The sequence below is a fragment of the Dicentrarchus labrax genome, unplaced genomic scaffold (assembly GCF_905237075.1).
Source record: "Dicentrarchus labrax unplaced genomic scaffold, dlabrax2021, whole genome shotgun sequence".
NCBI classification, from domain to species: Eukaryota; Metazoa; Chordata; class Actinopteri; family Moronidae; genus Dicentrarchus; species Dicentrarchus labrax.
In genome coordinates, this window is record NW_026136722.1 from 16271014 (window position 1) to 16292598 (window position 21585).

Sequence of the window (21585 nt, forward strand, 5' to 3'; positions counted from 1 at the left end):
TTTCCAAACAACTGTCTTTTGCCAGCTGCTGCATGTCAGCGTCCCGTGTGGACTTACAACAGCGTGCTGGAACTTTACAGCGTGACATGTGGACACAATGCTGTATGCTGAGGTTTCTCTGTGTGCAGTGTGGAATTACAAACCATTTGCTTTGGTTTTACAGCCCGACTGACTGCAGACTTCTCTGGGTTTTGCTGCACGCACTGTACATTTAATGCTGTATTTATTTTTATTGTGTGCACCACAACGCTCAATATGGGCAGCAAATGCTCACAGCTGTACTCTGTAATGTGTCCTAATATTGATATGAACCGAAAGCTTCACCGCCTGCAGTGTGTACTTACAGCGGTGTGCTGGGGTTACACTGTGTGGGATCCAGTGGATTGACTCGACAGTTGCTGTAGTCATACGCTCCAACCCACACTTGGTGAGTCAGCTGGAGAGCAACAGTCCTCCTGTTGAGTGAAACATCCTGTCCATGCCACAGGTACACCTCACTACCGAAGTCAAACACCAGCGCCTGAACACACACAAACACACCATCGGCTATTAGAACTTGCAAAGACATAAAAGAAATGAGAAGCAACTGATTATCAACAACAAGAACAATCAAGTCACAGGAGAATCCAGAAGAGACCTCAGACCTCAGTGGAGCCCAGCAGGGAGACACTAGGAATGGAGGCCCAGGCCTGCTCATGAGGCACCAGTCTGTTGTCCACCAGCCTGTACACACAGTTGGACTCCACCACTCCTCGCTCATACAGCTCATCCTCCTCTTCGGCACTGGCTCCTGTGGGGAGAAGCAAACACAAATCATATTCAGTACAGGCCATATGTGCACAGATCCAACAGATCTGTCCTAAAACAATCTGCTCTGGGAGAAATCTACAGGCTTTACAAATTAGACTTTGACTTCTAACCTCTGTATTGTGTCCTTCCTCCTAGAAGGCTCCAGAAGTCTGCAGCCAGGCCGCTCTCACAGTTCAACCCCTCCTCCAGGTGGACGATCTGGGAGGCCCCACAGCCGAGGTCCCTCTGACTCTGGATGGATGATGCCAGCTCAGAGGCCTGAAAGACAAAATAATCAGTTTCTAATACCACGACTGTGAAACCTAAACATATATAAAAACATATTATTCACTTATTATTCACCTAAAGGTCCAGTGTTTAACATTTAAGAGGATTTATGGGCAGAATTTGTATATTCATAGGCAAGTTTTCATTAGTGTATAATCACCTGAATATAAGGACTGTTGTGTGCTCATTGTCTATTTTATCTACAGAGGGAGAGAGTCCTCTTTTACAGAGGCCACCAGTTGAACCGCCATGTTTCTACAGTAGCCAAGAACAGACAAACACTGGTTGTAGATTTGGGCCTTTAGCGTTTTTTTACGAGTCTTGCAACAACCATAGTTTCTCGTACACGACTGGAAATAACGTAATGGATTATGAGATTACATCTAGTAGTGAAGTTGCAGATTGCAACTGACTGACAACTAGAAACATGGCGGTTCAACATGGCAACACAACAATTTTTATACACTAATGATTGAGGTTAAAAAGGAAGAAGATTCAGATTCAGATTACTTTAATAAAACATACCTATAGTCTATTTTCTGCCAATAGATCCTCCTAAATGTGACACACTGTCACAGGTGCTGCACTAAATTCTGTGGCTGCTCAGATTCTGTGACCCGAACAGGTATTTGAGCAATATCCAGTAATTGTTTCTATCATACTTTCTTTTGATAGCAGCTATTACCAAAAAGGGTGTCATCATAGTATTTAGGTCACGAAACACTTTAAACTTTGCTGACAACATACTGTCTCAGAAAATAAAAACATTACAGTACGTTACTGTCCTTGGTGGTACCTTGGCTTTCTCTGGTTCATTGGCGAACTCTCCGCTCCACAGGATGCAATGCTGCGGAGTGACCAGCAAAAAGCAGTCTCCGCTGTTTAGCGACCGCACTGAGGGCTCCACCAGACGCACCTGGACATGCCGCCTACCTGTCACCACAGGCACTGTTAATATAAAAACCTGAACACAAACACATCATCATGAGGACACGCAGACAAACCAAATCTTTTCTGACCTTTGATGTGCATGAGCATCAGGCTGCTGAAGGGAGGATAAGATTTGGTAGTCGCAGCGTCTGAGGACGAGATGACGTCTTCTGATCTGGCCAGGTGTGAATCTGCAGCGGAGGAGTTCTTGGACTCTGTGGGAAAAAACACACGATCAGGAAGCTGAATAAGAACGACAACATAAGGAGAAAGGAAAAGGAAAAAGGAGAAATTATTCCCCCCTCACTCTTCTCTGCTTGGATCCTCTCCTCTGAAGCTGAGTTGACTGTCTCGCCCATGTAGTCCTGCCTGATGTCCTCCCTGGCAGCGAGAGCCCTCAGAGGGTTTCTGGAGCCCTGAGTCCGACGGGACGGACGCACCGACCGCCTGTGCTCTGCTACTGCTGAGGTCAGCCTGCACCACACAGTTACAGTTTCACACAGACAGTACAGACTAGTGGTTAACCTTTTTCCTTATAAGGGACCCCTCTTCTACCATTGAGTAAACTGACAACCCCTGACTAAGTTTTATGGATAATTCATGTAATATTCATTGTATAACAACAACAGCACAGAACAACTGATAAACTGTACAAAAAAACAAATTGTGAACGCAACAAATGCAGGAAATTTGAGTAAAACAAGTGATTTAGATGAATTTTTTGACAAAATATTTCCTCTTTTTTGACAAATGAAATATTTTCTTTTTATTGTTCTGTTAGGTCTTTGACTATTTTAACTGCATACTTTTCTAATGCAGGACAAGGCTGTTTAGCGGAGAGTGAAGGCTCTGTGAATATAATGTGTTTAGGTCTTCACTGTCCCTTTACCTTGAGATTTAAATCTTAAATAATAATCAAAAAAATTACAATTTAATTTCGTTTTCTTCATAGAAATGAATGAAATGCTGCGTTATAGGCCTACTGTTTTTTTTTTTTTTGTAATACCTTAACTTCAAAAAGGCCTCGCAACCCCCTGTGAAGCTTTGGCGACCCCTAATCGGAGTCCCAACCCTCAGGTTGGGAACCACTGGTACAGACAGTCTCCATGAGGTTATTATATTTGATAGCTAATAATTATGTGAGAAAATCATACAACTGTGACATACTACTGCAGTGACTCTATCATTTCAAAATTATTCAGATTATTAGGAGTCACCAGCAGGTGGCTGTATTTTGGGCACAGAGGCTACACTTTCCAACAAAGACAACATATGTTGGAAATGTACAATCACAAGATAATAAAAAAAAACTGTAGTCAGCACATACACATCTATATCAAATGTAATAATTATTATATTGGCCAGGCTGTAAAATATAATTTTGATGATTTTAAAAAGAAAAAAACTAAAGACAAATGGGTGCTTCCCTCTACCTCTCCCTAAATATTGAAGATATTGATTGTGATATCAGAGGCCAATAATCTTATAATCTGTGGTAAAAAAAAACAGGCTCACATGGGTGTGTTGGTCTGGCAGAGGACACCCAGGTCCTGCTCACTCTCAGCGGTAGCCACGTCCCCGCAGGGTGGGGGGCCGCAGGCGGAGGGAGGTGACTGATCTCTGTAGAAACCTCCATCAAACGTGTTTGATTCATCCACAGGTGTCTCCTCCTTCACCTCGTGTGGAGCCACAGAGAGCGGGGGGCTCTGTGGAGCTGCTGGGGAACGGGAGAGGAAATGTAAACTTAAAATACTTTAGAGTTTAACAACTTACATCACTCAGCCTTTACGTGACCTTACCTTTAAACTGCACCACAGACTGCACAGAGAGTTCTATTAAGCAAACGGAACAAACAGTTTAGACAGAAACAAACAAGAAAAAGTTGTTATCAAATGAACTACTGCAGCTCTAACCTTCGTTTGCACATGTTGAAGCTTCAGTGGAGTGTCTCTTGTTATGAGAGACGTCATTTCTGTCTGAATCTGGAGATCCAAGACCTAACCGGTGGTAAACACAGAGGACCAGAGTCAGACACACACACCCACTGAAGCTGACTGTGCAGAGAAAGTAAACTCACCTCTCTTGGCCATTTGTCTGTGCTCTTGCTCCTTCCTCTCCTGCTGTGTGTTAATGTCCTCGGCTTCATCGGTCGGAAGCTTCTCTTCGTCTCCTTTCGTCTGCACAGCCAGAGAGACGTGTTGTAAGAATGTATGTAAGAAGCATCAAACATATTAAAAGATTTAAAGAAACGCCGTTCCTGTGTCACCTTCTGTCTCCACTGAGGCTGAATCGGGTTCTTGGTAGGAGAGGAGACTTCTTGTGCCTCGAAGGACAGACTCGTCTGAGGGTGAAGTAAAAACAGGATAACATGGATAATAAAGGTAACAGCTGAGTGCTTCAGCGTAGGAAAGTGAAGGCAGATCCCAGGGGGAATAAATGTGATGCAGAATGAAAGCTGAATGAATCTGATTCATTTGGGGACAATAAACAAAAACAAGGGTGCTCAGAAAATAGCAAATGTCAGGCAGCAAAACAACACAAGGAACAAAAATTACACATTTTGTTGAGTTTGACATTGTGTTTCGTCGCCATGACAGTTTATCTTCCGTAGCAGGAAACAATGGCAGCTCGCCTGGTTCTCGTATTACAGCTAAACAGCACACTAAAATATGTTTTTGAAAAGATTTTAGGTGAGGAATAGTCAACGCAGTAACAGAATGGCCTAGTTTGACTTCAGAATGACCTGTCAATCACAAGGTAGCCCTAAAGCATACCCTGCTTTATGGTCTATTTTACTCTAAATGAGACCATGATTTATTAAATTAATATCATGCTGTATGGAAGAAGACTAGAAACTAGCATTTGAGACCATAAACTCATAAGGAAACTGTTTACTGAGCTCATAAATCAAGTGAGAAGTCTGGTCATTTCTCCATAAGACTCAATATTATCAGATGCCTTTTTACAGCCCTGCTGGCCATTAGACAGAATGCAGGTTTAAGACACTGCCGACTTTACAGACCTGGAAGTTCTGTCCACTGTATCTACTGTCAGTGTTTCAGCATCTTAACAGTTGACAATTATCCTTTTGGCTAACCCTGGCTCATTTACAGAAACACTTATTATTATGTATTATTATTTATATTAATGTGTTAACTGTCCTTAACAATAAATAAAGACAATTAAATGAAAGGAAAACGTGTGATGCTCAACAAAAAGTTTAACTGGCATTTTTTTCTTCTGAGCAACAGAACCTAATAAGAAACAGGAACTTCATGTTCTTAATAATGTTAACAAAACACTCTTTTTAGAATAGTTTCTACAATCTATAATCTAACTGGGCTGGTTGGGTCGTGGGAAAATGACAGAATAAAGTTCAGAAACCACCAAGTGCAAGAGAGTTCTGAGAATAAGAAACAACATGGAAACTGTGAAGTAAGAGCTGTGATGTATCACTTCAGAGAAAGGATCATTTTCACACACTAAAACACTCTGCAGGTGACAGAGTTGACTCGTTAGCGTGAGTGAAACTTCACACATCGTCTGTAATAAAAAAAATAATTTAAAAAAAAGTTGCAGCCACGTGAAACTTGTGCGATGACACAACTCTTCACTGCATCCAAAACACTGCAAACCAAAAAGCAGCGACTGATCTGCCATGCAGCGGCTCAAACGATTACCTGGTTGAAACACATGATATATTGGGGCGTGCTGCTAGAAAAGACAGAGGCAAAGACGGGTTCCTGGGAGAGAGGGGGAATCAGAAGAGGCTAAAGCTATTGTAAAATTAGTAATGGAGACAATAATGGAGATTTAGAAGGATTTATGCTTTACAAAACACTAGCTGAAGACTTACCCAGCACTGCGGGCCGACACTCTCCACATGAAGGTTTTCTTCCTACAGAGGGCAGCATATGGGGAAAAGGGGGGTGGGTTGGGGGGGTAGATAATAAAAAATAATAATTAAAATGTTGTTATAAGTTTATAAATAAAACAACAGGAAAAGGAGATTACATTTAATATCAGAAGGTCATAAAAGGGTCAACATTTAACCGTCTGTTTACATTCCTCACCCAGTTCTGAGACAGTCAAACTCATCTCGGCACATAAAGTGGTCTCGATATATTCGCCAGTAACTTAAGTCTGATCTCAAGACATTTAGCACCTACCAAATCCAGAGAGCTGTTGCTAGGAGACGCTGTATCTGGTTTCATTGGAATGACAAACACACACCGATCTAACCGCCGCCCCTCTTCTCTCTCTGGAGCTCAGGATGGCAGGAAGACTGAACCCAACAACCTCTACATGCCAAAATCTGTGACATTTTGTATTGATTTCTAAAAGGTTTCGGACAGTTTTAAGAGCTTAGACTGTTTGGCTTTAAATATTAGTATTTATTTGCTTTTAGTTTTCACTTTGGGGCACAGAAATAATGTCATTTGTTTAGGTTGAATAGTACTCTTTCAGGCAACTGCACCAAAGTGACATTTATATAATAGCTGCTTGTGGCCTGAATTGTCCTTTGGGCGGAGATAAATTTCCCTATTTGAAAGAAACAAGCTGAGAACTCGAAGTGGAAAAGCAACTGGGAATTTCAGATCACAATAAAGTACACTATATATAAATATATATATATAGTGTAAAATGAATCAAAGTTAATGTGATGCACATAAAAAACACATAAAATCAAGGGTGTAAGTTTGGCGAGAGGCATATAAAGTCAAAAGGTTAAAAAAAACCTGTAAATATGTGATTGCTATTTCTTGCATCTGTATGTTTATCTGAAATGAGCAAATAACCTGTTTTAATGTCATTGTTATGTAGTCTAATAAAAAAGAAGACTTTATGAAAGATAAATACTGTATGTAGTACAAAGGGATGTGTCCTTTACTGTCTTATCTTCGATTGATTCTACAGTGTTTTAGAGATTACAATAATTTATGAGTTTACAGCCCTGAGTAGTGCCAGCAGGTCTTCCTCTCTGCAAGTATAACCTCCAAAACAGTGAGTACATCACTCACTGCTGCTTGTAAAGCTCAATTACTGTGACTGGATTTTCTATCAACATCTGTCTTCTCACCTCTGGATTTTGGAGGTTTAACAGTTTTTTTTCACTCTTTAGTTAAATTGTGACCTCTTACAGTAGTTACTTCTCAGAAAAGGGAAAGAAAACGACGATTTTAAAAACGACATTCAGCAAAGGGGCGACAGGTCGGAGTCGGCCGCTGCAGCAAGGTGAGCTACCCCATCCTGTGCTTTACAATCTCCATTTTATATATTTTGTTAATTTTGTCCTTCCATCTGCTTGGTTCAGTCAGTTTGTTTGAAATGTTTATTGCTGCAGTACAACATAGAGTTTGGCTCCAAAGCTGGAGACTACGGGTGGACGCTGTGGTGGCGGTGGGGGCTTACAGAACGGCAGATGCAGAGGAGCAGTGGCAGAGGAAGAGCTGGGACCGCCCGATTGTAAGGGTGTGTTTGGTTTGTGACTCTACTGTCGACCCTCTGCTGACCGTTCAGCTGTATCCCTCTCCGCTGAGACCCACTGGCTCCGAACTGGACTCTCCAGGGATTAGAGATCATGGAGGGACAGAGCGACAGAGCTGCTGCTGTGATTCGGTCGTTCGTTTCTTACCTTACTTCTGCTGGTGTTGGTCGTCTCCTGCAGTGTAACGGTGTCGTCTATCAGTGTGACCTGAACGTGTCCCACGACTGCGGTTTCTTCATTCGTCTTCCTACCGCTCTCCTTCTCGTCCTGTTGCCTTTTAAACAGATCACGTACAATATAAACCGTCAAAAATACTGTACAAACTGTGTTCTTGCTCATCCTAAAACTGTAAAAATTCTTGTCACCCTGAATATCAGACATATTTAATGTTGCCCCCAAATTCTTATCATCATACTTCAAAATGTCATAATAATCAGAGCAAAACCTTCCTGATTTTCACTTTCACGCATGTGTCACCCCATCAGATACTTACTGAACTCTCCCGGCAGTATCTAAGCTGTGCTCCACAGAGGTAACCAGCTGTTCCTGTGGCTGAGTCCAGCTGTTATTCTCCTCCAGAGGAGCGCCCTGCTCTGACGAGGCTCTTATTGGCGTGCAGGCAATGGTTTCCCTCCTGGTTCGAGCCCTCTGCCTCCAGGGGGCGGCAGTCAGCGAGCCTCCCTCCACACCCAAAGCCTGGCGTCTCGCTCTCCGGGGTGGTACAGGAATATCCTGCCGCTCTGTGCTCTCCGTCCTCTCTTGTATTCCTGCTTCCTCACAAGCGGCGCCATTCTGTTCATGGCTGAACGGTGCATCCGTCTGACCGCCGTCCGTCCTGCTCCACTCTGGACCTCCAGAGCTGCTCTTCTTCAGGATTCCTCTCAGACCTGGCTCGGAGTCGTGGCGCCGCAGGCCCTGCTGGGTAGGGCCGCTGGGCTCCTCAGGTACGGGACCGGTGTCTGGTCTTGGCTGCGAAAGGCGTATCTCACTGGGTTTTAGGTTGACAGACGAGGCCTGCTGTCTGTCGGACAGATGAGGGGACAAACAGAAGGCAGGAAGCTGTACGGGGCCTTTCTGGAGCTACGGAAGGGTGAGATACACATTGTTTTTAATTTGTGTTTTCAATTCAGTTTAGATTCATTTATTTTTCAGAGTGGGGGTGGCTCGTTTCAGTTTTAGTTTTTATTGTTTAAAAGTGTTACGTTTTAGTTAGTTTGAGTGTGTTTTATTATAATATGGGGCGTATTTGTCAGAGGCAAGAGAGGAGAGGTATTACAATACGAATACACTGACTCACAGTCAACATATCTCAATAAATATTTGCATCAAAGCCAAATTGTGTGACAAATTGGACCAAATTGACAAAAGTTTTTAATTTATTTCAGTTCCTTTTGTAAGTACACAAAATCACTTCAGTTTTGTATTTTTATTTTAGTTGACTAAAATTGTTTTTCACACCTAGTTTTAGTTTTTAGCTTAGTTTTAGTTCATTATAATGACCTTGCTGAGTAAAAATAGAAAAAATGAAGTAGCAACTATTTAAATACACATAACATAAGTATAAAAATGATCTTATAAACAAGCATATTGTGTTAAAAAGTCACACTTTAAATCAATAAAGCGATATCATGGTGTCATGTTTGCATTATCTGAAATCTGTCTTCCCAAAATGAGTCTTTACTGCAGGGACACATCGAGTCTGTCCTGAGAACGGGTGTTATGAGGAGTTTTTGTATAGCGGTTTTTATGGTATGAAACATGTAATATAAATATAGTTCTCACCAGGCTGACCTCCTCCACAGTGATGGGCTGCGTGCGGTACCGGGCCCCCTTCTGCCTTCGCCTCTCCGGGGGCCCCTCGGCAGGGCCGCCCGCCTCCCTCCCCGGCAGGGACAGTTTGTTGAAGAGGGCCAGCTTCTCGCTCATGCTCAGCTTGCAGCTCTCATCGCCATCCTCCACTGACTCATCCTGCACAGACTGGGACTCCACTGGTGGTGCTGGTTTGGGGGCGCTGCAGGGAGTGCATGTGATATGAAACAGGTTAATTACAAGATAGGGTTGTTCTTATGGTGAACAAATCTCATTAAAAGAATAGATCTTACTGTTACTGTATCCAGAACCTGATATATCTTATTCATCTGTGTCATATAACGCTCCAATGTCAGTGAGCCACACTGTTGCACTGTTGTATCACCGTGAACACTCACACTGTAGTTTATTATGATCCCACATACACCACCCTGCTGCTGGAAATACTCATTGAGAGTACCAAATGTGTATTCATCCGCAGCTTAAACCCTGCCAAATGCACTATTTATTCCAGTTTGAGTAACATTTACTAATAAATAATAATAATTAGCCTTTTAGAATGAAACTACATATTTTGAGGTGTGTTAAATTAAAGTAAAATCTGTTTTTCCCTTTTTACCTTAAGAGGTGAAAATATTCACCAAAAAAGAAATATAATTTTGTTTAACAGACCAATTTATTTTCTTGTTTCTTATCCTGTTAATCAGTGAATGAGCCTTAAAATATTATCTTCAAACCCTTTAAAATTATATAGGTTAATGTTAATTCTCCAGTCAGTGCCCTTGTCCAAGGTATTGGCTCAGAACTGGATTTGGTCCCTGTGGCGCTGCACAGTGGCTGCCCACTGCTTCTTGTATTTACGATGAGTCAAATGCAGAGAATGAATGACCCTGCAAGGATTAATAAAGGTTAACTTAACTATTTACTCCAGTTTGAATTGCTACTGTTGATACCCAGCTGTTAGGAAATCGCTGAGCCTTTTAAAAACTATACAGCATATCTGTGACCTCTTTTTAAAGAGTCATGTCATTGTTGCTTTGGTTGACAGTAAGAAAAATCTAGAATAAAGCCAGCCGTACCCTTTTAAACACATGAAGGTCATCCCCAAATGGTTGAGCTAAAAATGGAGCAGATGTCTAAAGCAGTGCCACGCCAAGTTTATATTAGTTTGTACTGAGCATAAAACCATTTAGGATCCAACCAAGTGTTTCTATATATATATATATATATATGTGTGTTTCTGACACTGAAGCTAAAATCTCTCCCTCCATCCCCACCTGATTGCTACGATTTCCTCACAGGTGATTGGCTGAGTCAGAAAGCGATGGTCGTTGCCACGGCGGACCCTGCGCTCATGGCAGACGCTGCCTGAGCGAGGCTTCAGGAAGGCAGAGGCCTCGGGGGCAGAGGACTTCTCCAGCTCCTACAAAGTGGGGGAGGGAGGGAGAACATGTTAATAACAACATTTGAAGGTTCAATGGCGCCTTTTTTGTTTTTCTCCAAGAGGTGGACCCCAACGTTCAGGTCAAATAGCAACCACCTGCTAAATAAGTAATAAGAGAGACCACAAAAATGGCAGTGAAAACTCCCTCTCCTGATGTCTCCTGTTCTATTTGGATGGACAGATGGAGGGTCGGGTAGCTGGTGAATAAAGCAGCTAGCTGTAAGGTGGAGCGCCTTGGCTACGTGGATAGAATGCCAGCCCAACAGGTCACAGTGTAACCGGAGCTGTGCCCGGGGTTCAGTTACCCTACCCGCCTGCCTCCGCAGAGAAGCTAATTATAACAGCTGCTGTGGTTGTTAATGGTAATACAGTGTCTGCCACATTTTCACCTGGTGCTCCATGACTACAACTGTGCAGGAGGTGAAATGTAGGAATGCAGATTGTAACTGTTGAGGAGAAAATCCCACGACTTCGCTGTGTATTTATCACACTGCTGTATAATTTTAGTCTTTCTTTTAATACGTACAGACTGTAGCATTTAACTAAACTGCGGATCCGAGGGACAGCACCTGTTTGACCATTCATATCTCTCAACATGATCAGGTTGTGTTCTGCGCGCTCAGCAGCGGCTCGCTCCACTCAGACTGTAAGGTGAGCAGCTGAGGTGACTGTCGATGACGGACGAGCCTTTCTCTTTAACAGTTCAATATATTACTCCACAACTCATCACCAGCCCATAATACGAGCTTTTTAGATAAATCCAGTATGAGATGTCACATTGGCATATTTAATTATTAAATAAATCCACTGGTGCATTTAGTGAGGGACTGTCCTTAAGTTCATACTCGAGGACACTGTCGCTACAAACATAATGATCCTATATAACATGTTACATTGCTATAAATTAACCTTCCTAAAGGCACAGACACACAGAATCCAGCAAGAACCCTTCTAGATGCACCGGACCACTGACAAAACTGCGAGTTGCTTGAGCCTCCCAGTGACAACGGCCTACGACACCATCGTAGGTCAGGTGATTTACAGCGGCTCTGATCAGGACCAGACACAGCGGGTTCAGGCGGAAACAGGAGAGGAGTGAGTTGATTTGTAAGTAATGTTATACCTATATCATCCATTGCATCAATCAGTCAGTAAGTAGTTGTTTTTGTGAAGAGTTAAGTCTCCATGCCGGCTGTTCTGACACATTCAGAATCATTACCGCACCTTCTGTTATCATTTAAAGGGTGGCAGTTCAAATATATGTATTTAAATCATTCAATTAATTAATTAATTTATTGATATTTTAATTAATCATAAACGTTCAACAACCAGTCGACTTTTGGCTACTCGTCCATGAGGAGAATCTTCAGTCGGGGCCAGCCCTCGTACTTACACAGTATGGCATTGGTACTTTAACTTAAAGCAGCAACAAGGAACTTTTTGTTGATTGTGGCGCCCCCTGTGGTCAAAAGTGGAAGTGTTTCCGCTGCCTTGTTTCATTGATGTCAAGAGGAATCCGACCCAATGGCCGGCATTAAGAATAACTATATGGAAATAGTAAATCTTGTCGCTGATGGTCTGGTGTGCTTATGTAGCTCATATTGACACATCAGTATTAAACTGAGACTATTTAATAACCAGTTAAAAACTCCTTATTGTAGGTTTAAATAAAGAATCTGAATACTTCTTCCACCACTGGATACATTTCAGTTTGCAGTTACATACTGGCAGCGATTCTGGTCAGACGAGTTAACGCAGGATCTGACATCCTGATAACAGCTTCCAAAAGGATGATTCAGCTGTGACTGTACATGAATGAATGTCATTACATCCAAATAATCCGGTTATGAACAGCGGTGAGGGTCCTGTTTCAGGGCTGAGACGGACATAGACTCACTTTAAACAAAGACATCTTGGCTGCCACGCTCATCTTGGCTCTGTCGTCTGTTTTTACGTCAGCTGTCAGGGACAAAAACAGATGAATCATTATGTCATTAAAGTAAAAGAAACATGGTTATTACAATTTGTGACTCATCTTCAAACACTATCTAACAGTTATCAGCAGGAAGGAAAGGTGGTTTGAAATCAATACTCACTGAAAATTAATGTAATTTATGTTCATTCTCAACAGTGGGAAGCAACTAAGTACATTTACGCAAGCACTTGAGTAAGATTTTGAGGTATTTTCTGTAATATTCTGCAAATATTTTACTTTTAACTCCACTATATTTATCTAACAGCTATAGTTATATAGTTATAATCTCATATTAACATACATAATAATCTTATATCTTATAGTGTTTGGGGTCCCTCACTCATGTTTTAAATGTCTCTGAGTTGACAAACGGTTTAATTTAATAACTGTTTCCCAAAAGAGGCAAAATGATCAAATATTTGACAAAAAAGCTGAATAAATATTCGAGAAATTTACACAAAATGTACAAAATATTAAGCAAAACTTCTATTTTTCTTCTTTTCTCTCCCATTAATCATCTCACATACCAAAAACTACCAGTATATAAGTATATATATAGATAGATAAGTATATCTTTATATAAGCTAGTTCAAACCTGCTCAACTGTATGTATGCATCAACAACACTACAGTACCTTTACTTCAGACACTGTAAGTATATTTTGCTGATAATACTTCTAAGTAGGATTGTGAAGGCAGGACTTATTTGTAATAGAGTATTTAGATACTGTTATGTGTTATATGTTCTTCCTCTACAAAGATCTTGAATCAATCTGCATTTTAGTCCTGATAGATATTAAATTAAACTTTGACCCACTTGTTAACTCGTTTAAAAAACTCTCTGAACAACCCTTTACAACCTCTCTTTACATATTGTGATATTATTTAGTCTAATCATAACCGTCTTTATGGAAGCAGGGCTGTAGTTAAGCATATAGATGAGGACACAACGAGGCCTGATGGGTCTTGAGACGGAGCCCTTTGTGTGAAGCACTGGCATAAAGAAAAAACAAAATAATAGATAATAACTCGTCCCTGCTTTTAGTTTATATAACGTCAAAATACAAAGGAAATACTTCACTGGGTTCCTCAAGCTACAAGTGAAACAAGGATTGTCACAAATTTGTGTTTAATGAGATCCTAAAACTAAATTACACTATAAATGTATTAACCCAGCACATATTAAACAAGGAACAACATATAAACATAAGCTATAAAACTACTTTATAGTTAAAAGCACATCCTTCTACTCAGGGTAAACCTACAATAAAACGATATTAAAGAATAATAACTTCATTTTACATCATATTTTTACACAGGTCCCTTCCTTGTTACCTGGTAATAATAATACTTATAATACTGTTGTAACTAATTATTAAATACTTGTAAATACAGGGTAAAAGTCACTCTTGTTATAGCGTTTGTCTTGTTCCATTGCAACATATAAGTGCCCAATAAGTATTTTATTGATATCCTTTATTTACCCCAGTGCAGTTAATTTATAATATGTTTATTAGTTTTATTGTTAATATTTATTTTTACTGATGGGGGTCTTTTTATCTCACTTCTATATGATTTTAATTGTCTGATTTGATTTTGTATTCTCCTGAAATGTTTTTAATCCTTCTTCCAGCCTGTAAGGCTAAATAAAGTGTATTAATATTATTATTATTATTATTATTATGTATATAGTAGAATATCACACAATAATTAGTAGGCTGTAATTTATAGCAAAAAAACAAATATATGTGGAAAACTTTTGTCAGAAATTCAAGATGTGCCACATTTCAGAGCATCCACACTTTCAATGTCTCAGCTTAAGAGACTTATGTTGTGTTTGTGGAGTTAATATACAGAACTGCACATAAACATTATGATATATGGCCTTAAATGAGTCCTAACGGCAATAAAAACTAGTTTCAAGTTGGCTTCTTGTTTCTACTTGCTTGTAATCTTTTTATGGTGGGGGTTCAGAGTGGGGCTGACTGACCGGTGGTCCACTGCTCACATGGTTTTGGGAGACATAAAACTGTCATCACTGAGGAGATCAACTATTGTGAGCCTAAAAATACAACCTGATTTATTTCATGAGCTATTAAATGAGTTTATGGAGGCAACTGTGCAAGTTGGACACGCTCACAATATTTGTTTGGAAGCAGCAGCAACAACAAAAACAGCAACAACATCATGATGTTTGTTCCTTCTGCTGCCTCCTTAATATCTCATATAGGTTATTCTGCCTTCATTGTGTTGTTGTTGTTGTTGTTGTTTGTCTCAAAACACAATAACAAACTATAATCCGAGCCAGACAGCATTTACCTTTACAGTTCTCCTCTTCCTCTGCATCCAACAGCCTAGAAGAGTGAAGAGAGGCAGAACAGGAAGTCACCAGGTGGAATACGAACAGGGAGGTGACGTGGACTTTCTCTCTTTCAGGTCCCGCTTCGAGCTCACAGTGTATGACTCTGTGCTTCGGTGTGCGGCTCAGACAGCCAAGATACTGTGTCATATTTGCATGCTCGGTAAAGCAGCGCTGAGGAGGTCATGAAGGCGGACAAACACATGCAAACTACACCACCCGTGGGTATTTATGTAAAGTTGCTGCACCTCGGCCGAAGTATGACCAAAATATTTATTAGTGGAGTAAAATATCAAACACAAACCATCAGCAATTTGAAAGCTTTGTCTAAAAAAAAAAAGAAAACACATTAAGAATTGTTAAATGTAAGTGGGTCTCTTACATTATGCATACACTACAACAACACTGCAAAAAGATCACTGCAAACAGCATCTTCTGTGGGAGAAACCACAGCAGGTGCCTCGTCTGCAGAGCTTGCACCCTGACTGCAGCACACAGCCCCTACCCGCTGCTCTCCTCCATCTCATTGGCTGTGATCGGCTGTGTCCTGAAGCGTTCACTGGTCTTGCGACCGCCACCTGACCCGCCGGGGAGGTAACGCCGGGTGCGTCGCCGACCCCCCTCAGAGCCTGGCTTCACAGCCAGATCCAGAGAGGACGTAGGGCAACTGGTATCCGCACAAACAGAGCAGGAGGAGAAAAAGGGAAGAAGATGTTGAGGCGAGGATTGTCACAGAGGTACACAGGCTGATAGTGACAGTCTGGATCACACGCATGCAGGTGACCATACACTTTCTGGGGCCGCGCTCCGCTCCCCGTCTGCTGCAGAAGGGCACTTCTCAACTTGCCCACCGACACCCGAGTGTGGAGCTGTGGGGCATCGAGTCCAAGAGGGACGAGGTACCCCTCCCCACTCAGCATGCTGGCAGAGTCCTGGGAACCCTGCCTGGAGGGGGCGGGAGTGAGGGGAAGGAGGTGAGGATGCAGGAGTGGGGGGGGACGTGGGGGGAGAGGAACGAGCTCAGAAACAAAAGTACAATCCTGAACCTTTCCGTCAGGAGCTGCCAAATAAAAGCTCCGATCGAGAAAAAGGTGCAAAGCTGTACGTTTTTTTTCTGAGAGGAAAGACGCTGCTGGAGGCCTCTGTTTCATAATGCCAGATCCAAGAAAAAGCACCCAGACCACATGATGGGAAAAGTGTCAGGCTGGGAGAGTACCAACCAAATGCATAAGAAGAATCAGAGTGGCTTTAAAACTCCCTGCTGGGACCCACTGATTTAGACCTCTCAGTTTTAATTAGTACCAAAAGGCCACAGAGCAACTGGTGAAGTCAAGGATCTGCTGCTGCTGCTGAAAGGTCACTGGTAAGAAGCAGACCAAGTTTAAGACTGGTAGAATAACCTGGTTGGATTATAAAATGGGTCAGTGCTCTGCTGACAAAGGTAAAAGTATTAAATGTTGTCATTGTCTTGTAAGTCTAAAATCAAGCCCTATTTAACTTTCTGGTGTGAATCTAAAACAAGTAGAACAGCAGCGTTCAGTAGCCGTGACTGAACAAAGGTGGCTCAGACTGTTGTGATGAAAAAGAGAGCAACCCACTCTTGTGCATATTCTGCATAATTTACATACAAAAGATCATCCCACATACATTTTATACAGAGAAACAGTGCACTATACAAACATACAGCTACCTAAAATCCCTCTTTCTCTCTGGCTACTCCTCAGTGATGATATCAGCATGATGCTACGCTCTGAGGTGCTATTTTAGGACAACACCTACAGTGTGTATTGAAGTCAAGCTGGAAAAGGTTGAAGCAGGTGACATTGGGGTGAGGAAGTGGGCACTCTGCTTTATTGGTGTTTGGACAAATTAAGCCCAAAACACCCGCTCCCCCCCAACATCCAGGCTCCAGATGAAGAGAACATACAGGCGCCTACACTGTGCCGTTTCTACGCAACACAAAACCTCTTTGGTTATTATTGAGGGTCATTGTTTTACAGACTTTTACAGCCGTGTCCTGAAGGGTTCACTGTATGTTTTCTGCAGTTTAAAAAGATGTTTACACAAATTTATCCCCCCCTCCTAAAAAAAAAAGTTTTCCTTCTTGTTCCTACAGATGATTGTTTGAGATTCACTGTGCACAATGATGTACGTACAGAGTTTGACACTAAAAGGATGTGTTCATATTCATCTGCTGAAAGTGGAAAGCTTCTCTGTGGTCACTGAAAATTTATATTTTAAGGGGCAGGGCCTATAAGCATGATCTGTGACATCACAAATAGTTTAGCAGTCCATCCTGGTCCAAGTATGCAACTTACCGTAAAACTTCTAATAATAGCCGAGCGTTTATTTGCTTAAATCACTGAACTCCCCCTGCCTTTATTTGGGACAGGCGTCTATTTGGGACAGGCATTTAATTCCTTTAGGACAAAACTAAACTAAACTAAAGTCTAACTGCTGCTTCTCTTGAGTTTTGTTCAGCAAAACTGACACTGAGATTTACAGTGACGTAGGAGACATCTTGTGTCCAGCAGGAAAACTTTAGAAATTAACTAAATTAGCATATTTTTAGATTCTGTAAGGCCTTTTTAAGGTAGTGCTCCAAGCATTTGTATATATGTCATAACACGTGTCTGTAGGGGAAAACCATTGTTGTATTTTATGGAAACCTTAGCCCTATGTAGCAGCAGACTCTGTGATTTTTGCATTACTTTATGCATCCTTCACTCCAGACATGACTCACCTTCCCGAGTGGTTGGACTCTTGAGGAGCGTCAGCCTCTAATCCATTTGTGACCCCTCGCGTCCTGCCGTTAACTCGTTCACTGAGGTCATCTGAGTTCAGTGTCCCTCTGTGGGCTTGGGTCGCTGGGTCCTGCACCTCTCTCCCATCCCTCCTCACCCACTTGGTAGGGAGCTCCTCCATGTTGCCATAGCGTTCGGCCAGTTCTCGCCTCCTCTCAGCTTTATAACGAGCGATCCGCTCCGATCTGGGCTCCAGGACGGGGTTCTCTATGGCGTCCATGTCCTTCCAAAGGATTCAGTCGATTCTCTGCTCTTCAAATAAGCATTTAGGAAGAGAAAGCAGACGGGTTGTTCTCTCTCCACTTTTAGGCTAAGGCAAAACTCAGGAGCCAGACTTTACTCCAGTAAAATTCAGATTCCATTGGACCTAAAGACTTTCTTTGCTGAGAGTCCGACAATCAGGGGATGCAGAACAATCTGTTCCTTGGTGGGTGAGACATTGCTCCTGAAAGAAGGTACAAAAAACAGGTAAGCAACTTGCAGTTGTCGCTAACATAGCACACGCACGTCACTTGTGTGCCCTTCAGCAGTCTATGTCTTCCTAGAAATGAATTTTAGTGAAAAGTGCATCCTTTATTTAAGTCTCTTGCTTGAGTCCATGTAAGATGACCTGCACCAGCTTGCAGTGCCATGCAGGAATCTCCCCTTGCACTGAAACTCAACACCACAGCAGCCAGCTCCACTCTGGGTCCAGGCCTCCATGGCACTGAGTCTGCAGGCTTGTTGGTCTTTTCCACAACCCTGGATGTAACTTAACCCATGAACAAGTCACTGTTTTTTTGTTTGAATACTCTTTAAGAAGCTGCATAGCCAGTTTAATTGTTGTAGGTCAATACAGAGCGTGTTATCTGTCAAAAATAGATTAGTCATGGTTTTAAATTTGTTTAAATACACAAGTGATGAACTGAATTATGACATGTTCCCAGGCAACGTTCACACATAGATGAACCAAAAAAAGTCCCTGTTGGCCCTGTTGCCTAGAAGTGAATAAACAACACTGACAAAGCCTGAGGCTGTCTACCACATATAAATAGCACTGATATGACACGATTTGCATTTAAAGACAGCAGCTAACCATCAGCAAGGTTCACAAATGAGCGACTGTGTGTGCTCACAAATATGTACAAACATAAATGTGTGTTTGCATATGTGTTCGTGCGCTTTCCAAAACTGTGGGTGTCAGCATTCCTGATGCAGGAAGCACAATGGAGCCAGAACAAAGAGATGAGAGCCACGGACTTAGTACACCAGATAGATCTGCAGCAGGGCTGAAAGCTTCTGCTGGCAGCAGAGTTCACAAAGTAAAAGATGCAACTTTTAAAGTTTATTTGATTTGCTGCTCACTGTTAGACTGCTGGAAAGAAAATATGGAGTGAGCAGACAAAAGAGATGTAGATTGTGGAGCCTGAATGTCAAAATCTGCACAACTACTATCAGATCTGATCAGAAACACCCAAAATATACACATATAAAGTCATATTGAATCAACTTAACAGCACATTTGCAGACACTGTCAGCAGGTTAGTGAAGACCTGACATGACCACGCCACAGAGAGCTTTAATGAGCTGAACTGTAACACTCAGTGATCCCTGACATGACACAACAAGCTCAAGGACCGGTGTTCTGTGTATCTGTGTCGGCACTTCAAAACACGTGTACATGTGCTTTGAACAAAAACAGTCAGCCAACCGGAAGAGGAGAACTCACCTCCCTGTGCAGACGCAGAGGGAGCAAGCCACAAGCCAACCCCAGCCTCACTGACGCCACGCTCCTTTATGTTTTTGCTGGCAGAACGTGAGTAAGAGTTGACAGTGGCCACACTTGTTTAAAGAGCAGAAGTCATGTGACAAGCTGGAGGATTGTCGATTGGAGGGGGGAATGCCATCGAGGCTCAAAGGGGATCACGGCCTTCTAATCCAGCAACACTAGTTGACACTAGCTCTGTAATAAAGCCGGTGGATGAGCACACAGGACCTATTTGACTGAGACAGGGAAACTTCAACAGCGGTATAATATTCAAATGAAAATATCAAGAGGGTTCAACCAAAGGCCATTAGTGCTGAGCTAAGGATATAAATCCAGAGTTTAACAGATAAATACCTTAAAAACTCCAGCACCAGTGTTGGGTATTACAGGCCAACTGTTGGTTTTTATAGTGGAGACATGTTAGCTGTTACATAACTAGATGACCTTAGTGTCCCACAGTAGCACAGTAAACCAGATTAAAAGGCTGGCCAAGAACAATAAACCTCCACCCAATTACACCTGTCCTGGCTGGGCTACCTGCACTAAAGCCCCCTATGGAGCACCATAATTCAAGGGCAAATTCTCACAGGCCCTCACTACATACTTCCACTGGATATGTGAGTACAATGCAGCACCATATATCATGAATATGCAAAGGTTACATAGCCAAGCATTGTCCAGGAGTAAGACAGGGATGTGAGAAATGGACATCAGCAGCTGCAGTCGCCGTTATGCCTTTGTCTGCTCTCTACTTTGAAGGCATGTAGCTGCAGGGCAGAGAGTAAGAACTCATGCAACCATAATCCACTTGTTAGCTCCCAACGGGATGTAGCACATTAACAGCTGCTCTGATGGCAGTTTTTACATTACACACATTATTTAGATTAATTTGTCCGACGAATATCCGCCGAGAATGTCAAAGAGTTCATACTGAAGAAAGATGGAGATGGTGAGAACATTTCAAATTCTATCACAATCGCTGTCGTAGTGTCCGGACACATTAACAGCAACATACATATGAGAAATAATAAAGAGTAGCACGTTATTATAAACATAAAGTGGTAAGATTGCGGTTTCATCCATGCGTAATTCGTGCGTAAATTGCGCGTAAAACATGTTCTTCCACTAGTAAATATTAAACAGCCAAATCTTCCTTGTCTTTAGATCAATTTTAGACAATATTACGTAAAACGTTTTACACACAAGGCTCACAGAGTAACTGAACACCACAACTTCCACAGCACGAACTTCAGGACAAACACCAACAAGATGAGAGACCGTAATAAGGTGATAAAATATTCAGAAGTTGGCTCCTGGCTACATTTTCAAACTGTAAACTCACTATTAGAGACAATGAACGCAGAATAAAGTCACATGTGTACTTACATGCAGTGCGGCGGTGTGAAGTGGGCCTGAGTGGTACCGCTGCCCTTCCTCAGACCGGCGGTCCCTCCCCACTGGCCCTTCACTACACGGACTGTCGCTCCAAATGTAGTCACACTCGCAGCTGTGGAGCGCTCTCCGTATTAAGGGGGGTGAGTATAAATAGATGGACGGACCGTGGGACGCCCCTTCCACTGTCCGAGAGGCAGCCGAGAGACGCTGCTGTGGCGTCTACAGGTGAACGAGAGCCGCACTTCAGCTCAGGTGTGGGTTGGTAATTTGATTAATTGCGGATTTATTTTTTTAATTGGAACAACTAAAATACATCATCATCCAAGACCTAAACTTATGTATATATGTCGTCTATATATGTATTATGTCAAAATCTAGTTTGAAGACTTTATATGTTGCTCTCAAGTCCGAAAACAGTTTAATTAAATGACCACAAAGTAACTGACCCACAGAAAACCTGTGATTGATTAATTTCTGGGTCTCTGTTAATACACTATAATGAAGCAGCTGTGCATGTGTGTGTGTATGTGTGTAGTGCACTCACTGTGTACTGTTATG

General features: G+C 42.1%; 1 protein-coding gene across 7 annotated transcripts in view; it reads right to left on the minus strand.

Moving 5' to 3' along the window:
• The window catches only part of svilc (supervillin c), a 29565-nt gene extending 8433 nt beyond the window's left edge, over positions 1–21132 (minus strand). For 2 of the 7 annotated variants that reach the window (XM_051387875.1, XM_051387872.1), the window contains exons 1-23: positions 21019–21132; positions 17825–18330; positions 15871–16026; positions 15587–15748; positions 15042–15076; positions 12646–12707; positions 10582–10727; positions 9278–9506; positions 7989–8575; positions 7643–7769; positions 5864–5905; positions 5688–5777; positions 4274–4348; positions 4085–4184; positions 3921–4004; positions 3807–3839; positions 3523–3724; positions 2315–2481; positions 2097–2222; positions 1874–2010; positions 921–1068; positions 645–790; positions 345–520 (exon numbers count right to left, since the gene is read on the minus strand). In XM_051387875.1, the coding sequence (XP_051243835.1) occupies positions 345–520; positions 645–790; positions 921–1068; positions 1874–2010; positions 2097–2222; positions 2315–2481; positions 3523–3724; positions 3807–3839; positions 3921–4004; positions 4085–4184; positions 4274–4348; positions 5688–5777; positions 5864–5905; positions 7643–7769; positions 7989–8575; positions 9278–9506; positions 10582–10727; positions 12646–12707; positions 15042–15076; positions 15587–15748; positions 15871–16026; positions 17825–18105 (3311 nt within the window). In that variant the 5' untranslated portion in view covers positions 18106–18330; positions 21019–21132. The remainder of the gene's footprint in view (positions 1–344; positions 521–644; positions 791–920; positions 1069–1873; positions 2011–2096; positions 2223–2314; positions 2482–3522; positions 3725–3806; positions 3840–3920; positions 4005–4084; positions 4185–4273; positions 4349–5687; positions 5778–5863; positions 5906–7642; positions 7770–7988; positions 8576–9277; positions 9507–10581; positions 10728–12645; positions 12708–15041; positions 15077–15586; positions 15749–15870; positions 16027–17824; positions 18331–21018) is intronic. The other 5 variants (XM_051387874.1, XM_051387876.1, XM_051387878.1 and 2 more) reach the window with 5 other exon arrangements.
• Positions 21133–21585: the final 453 nt, after the last annotated feature.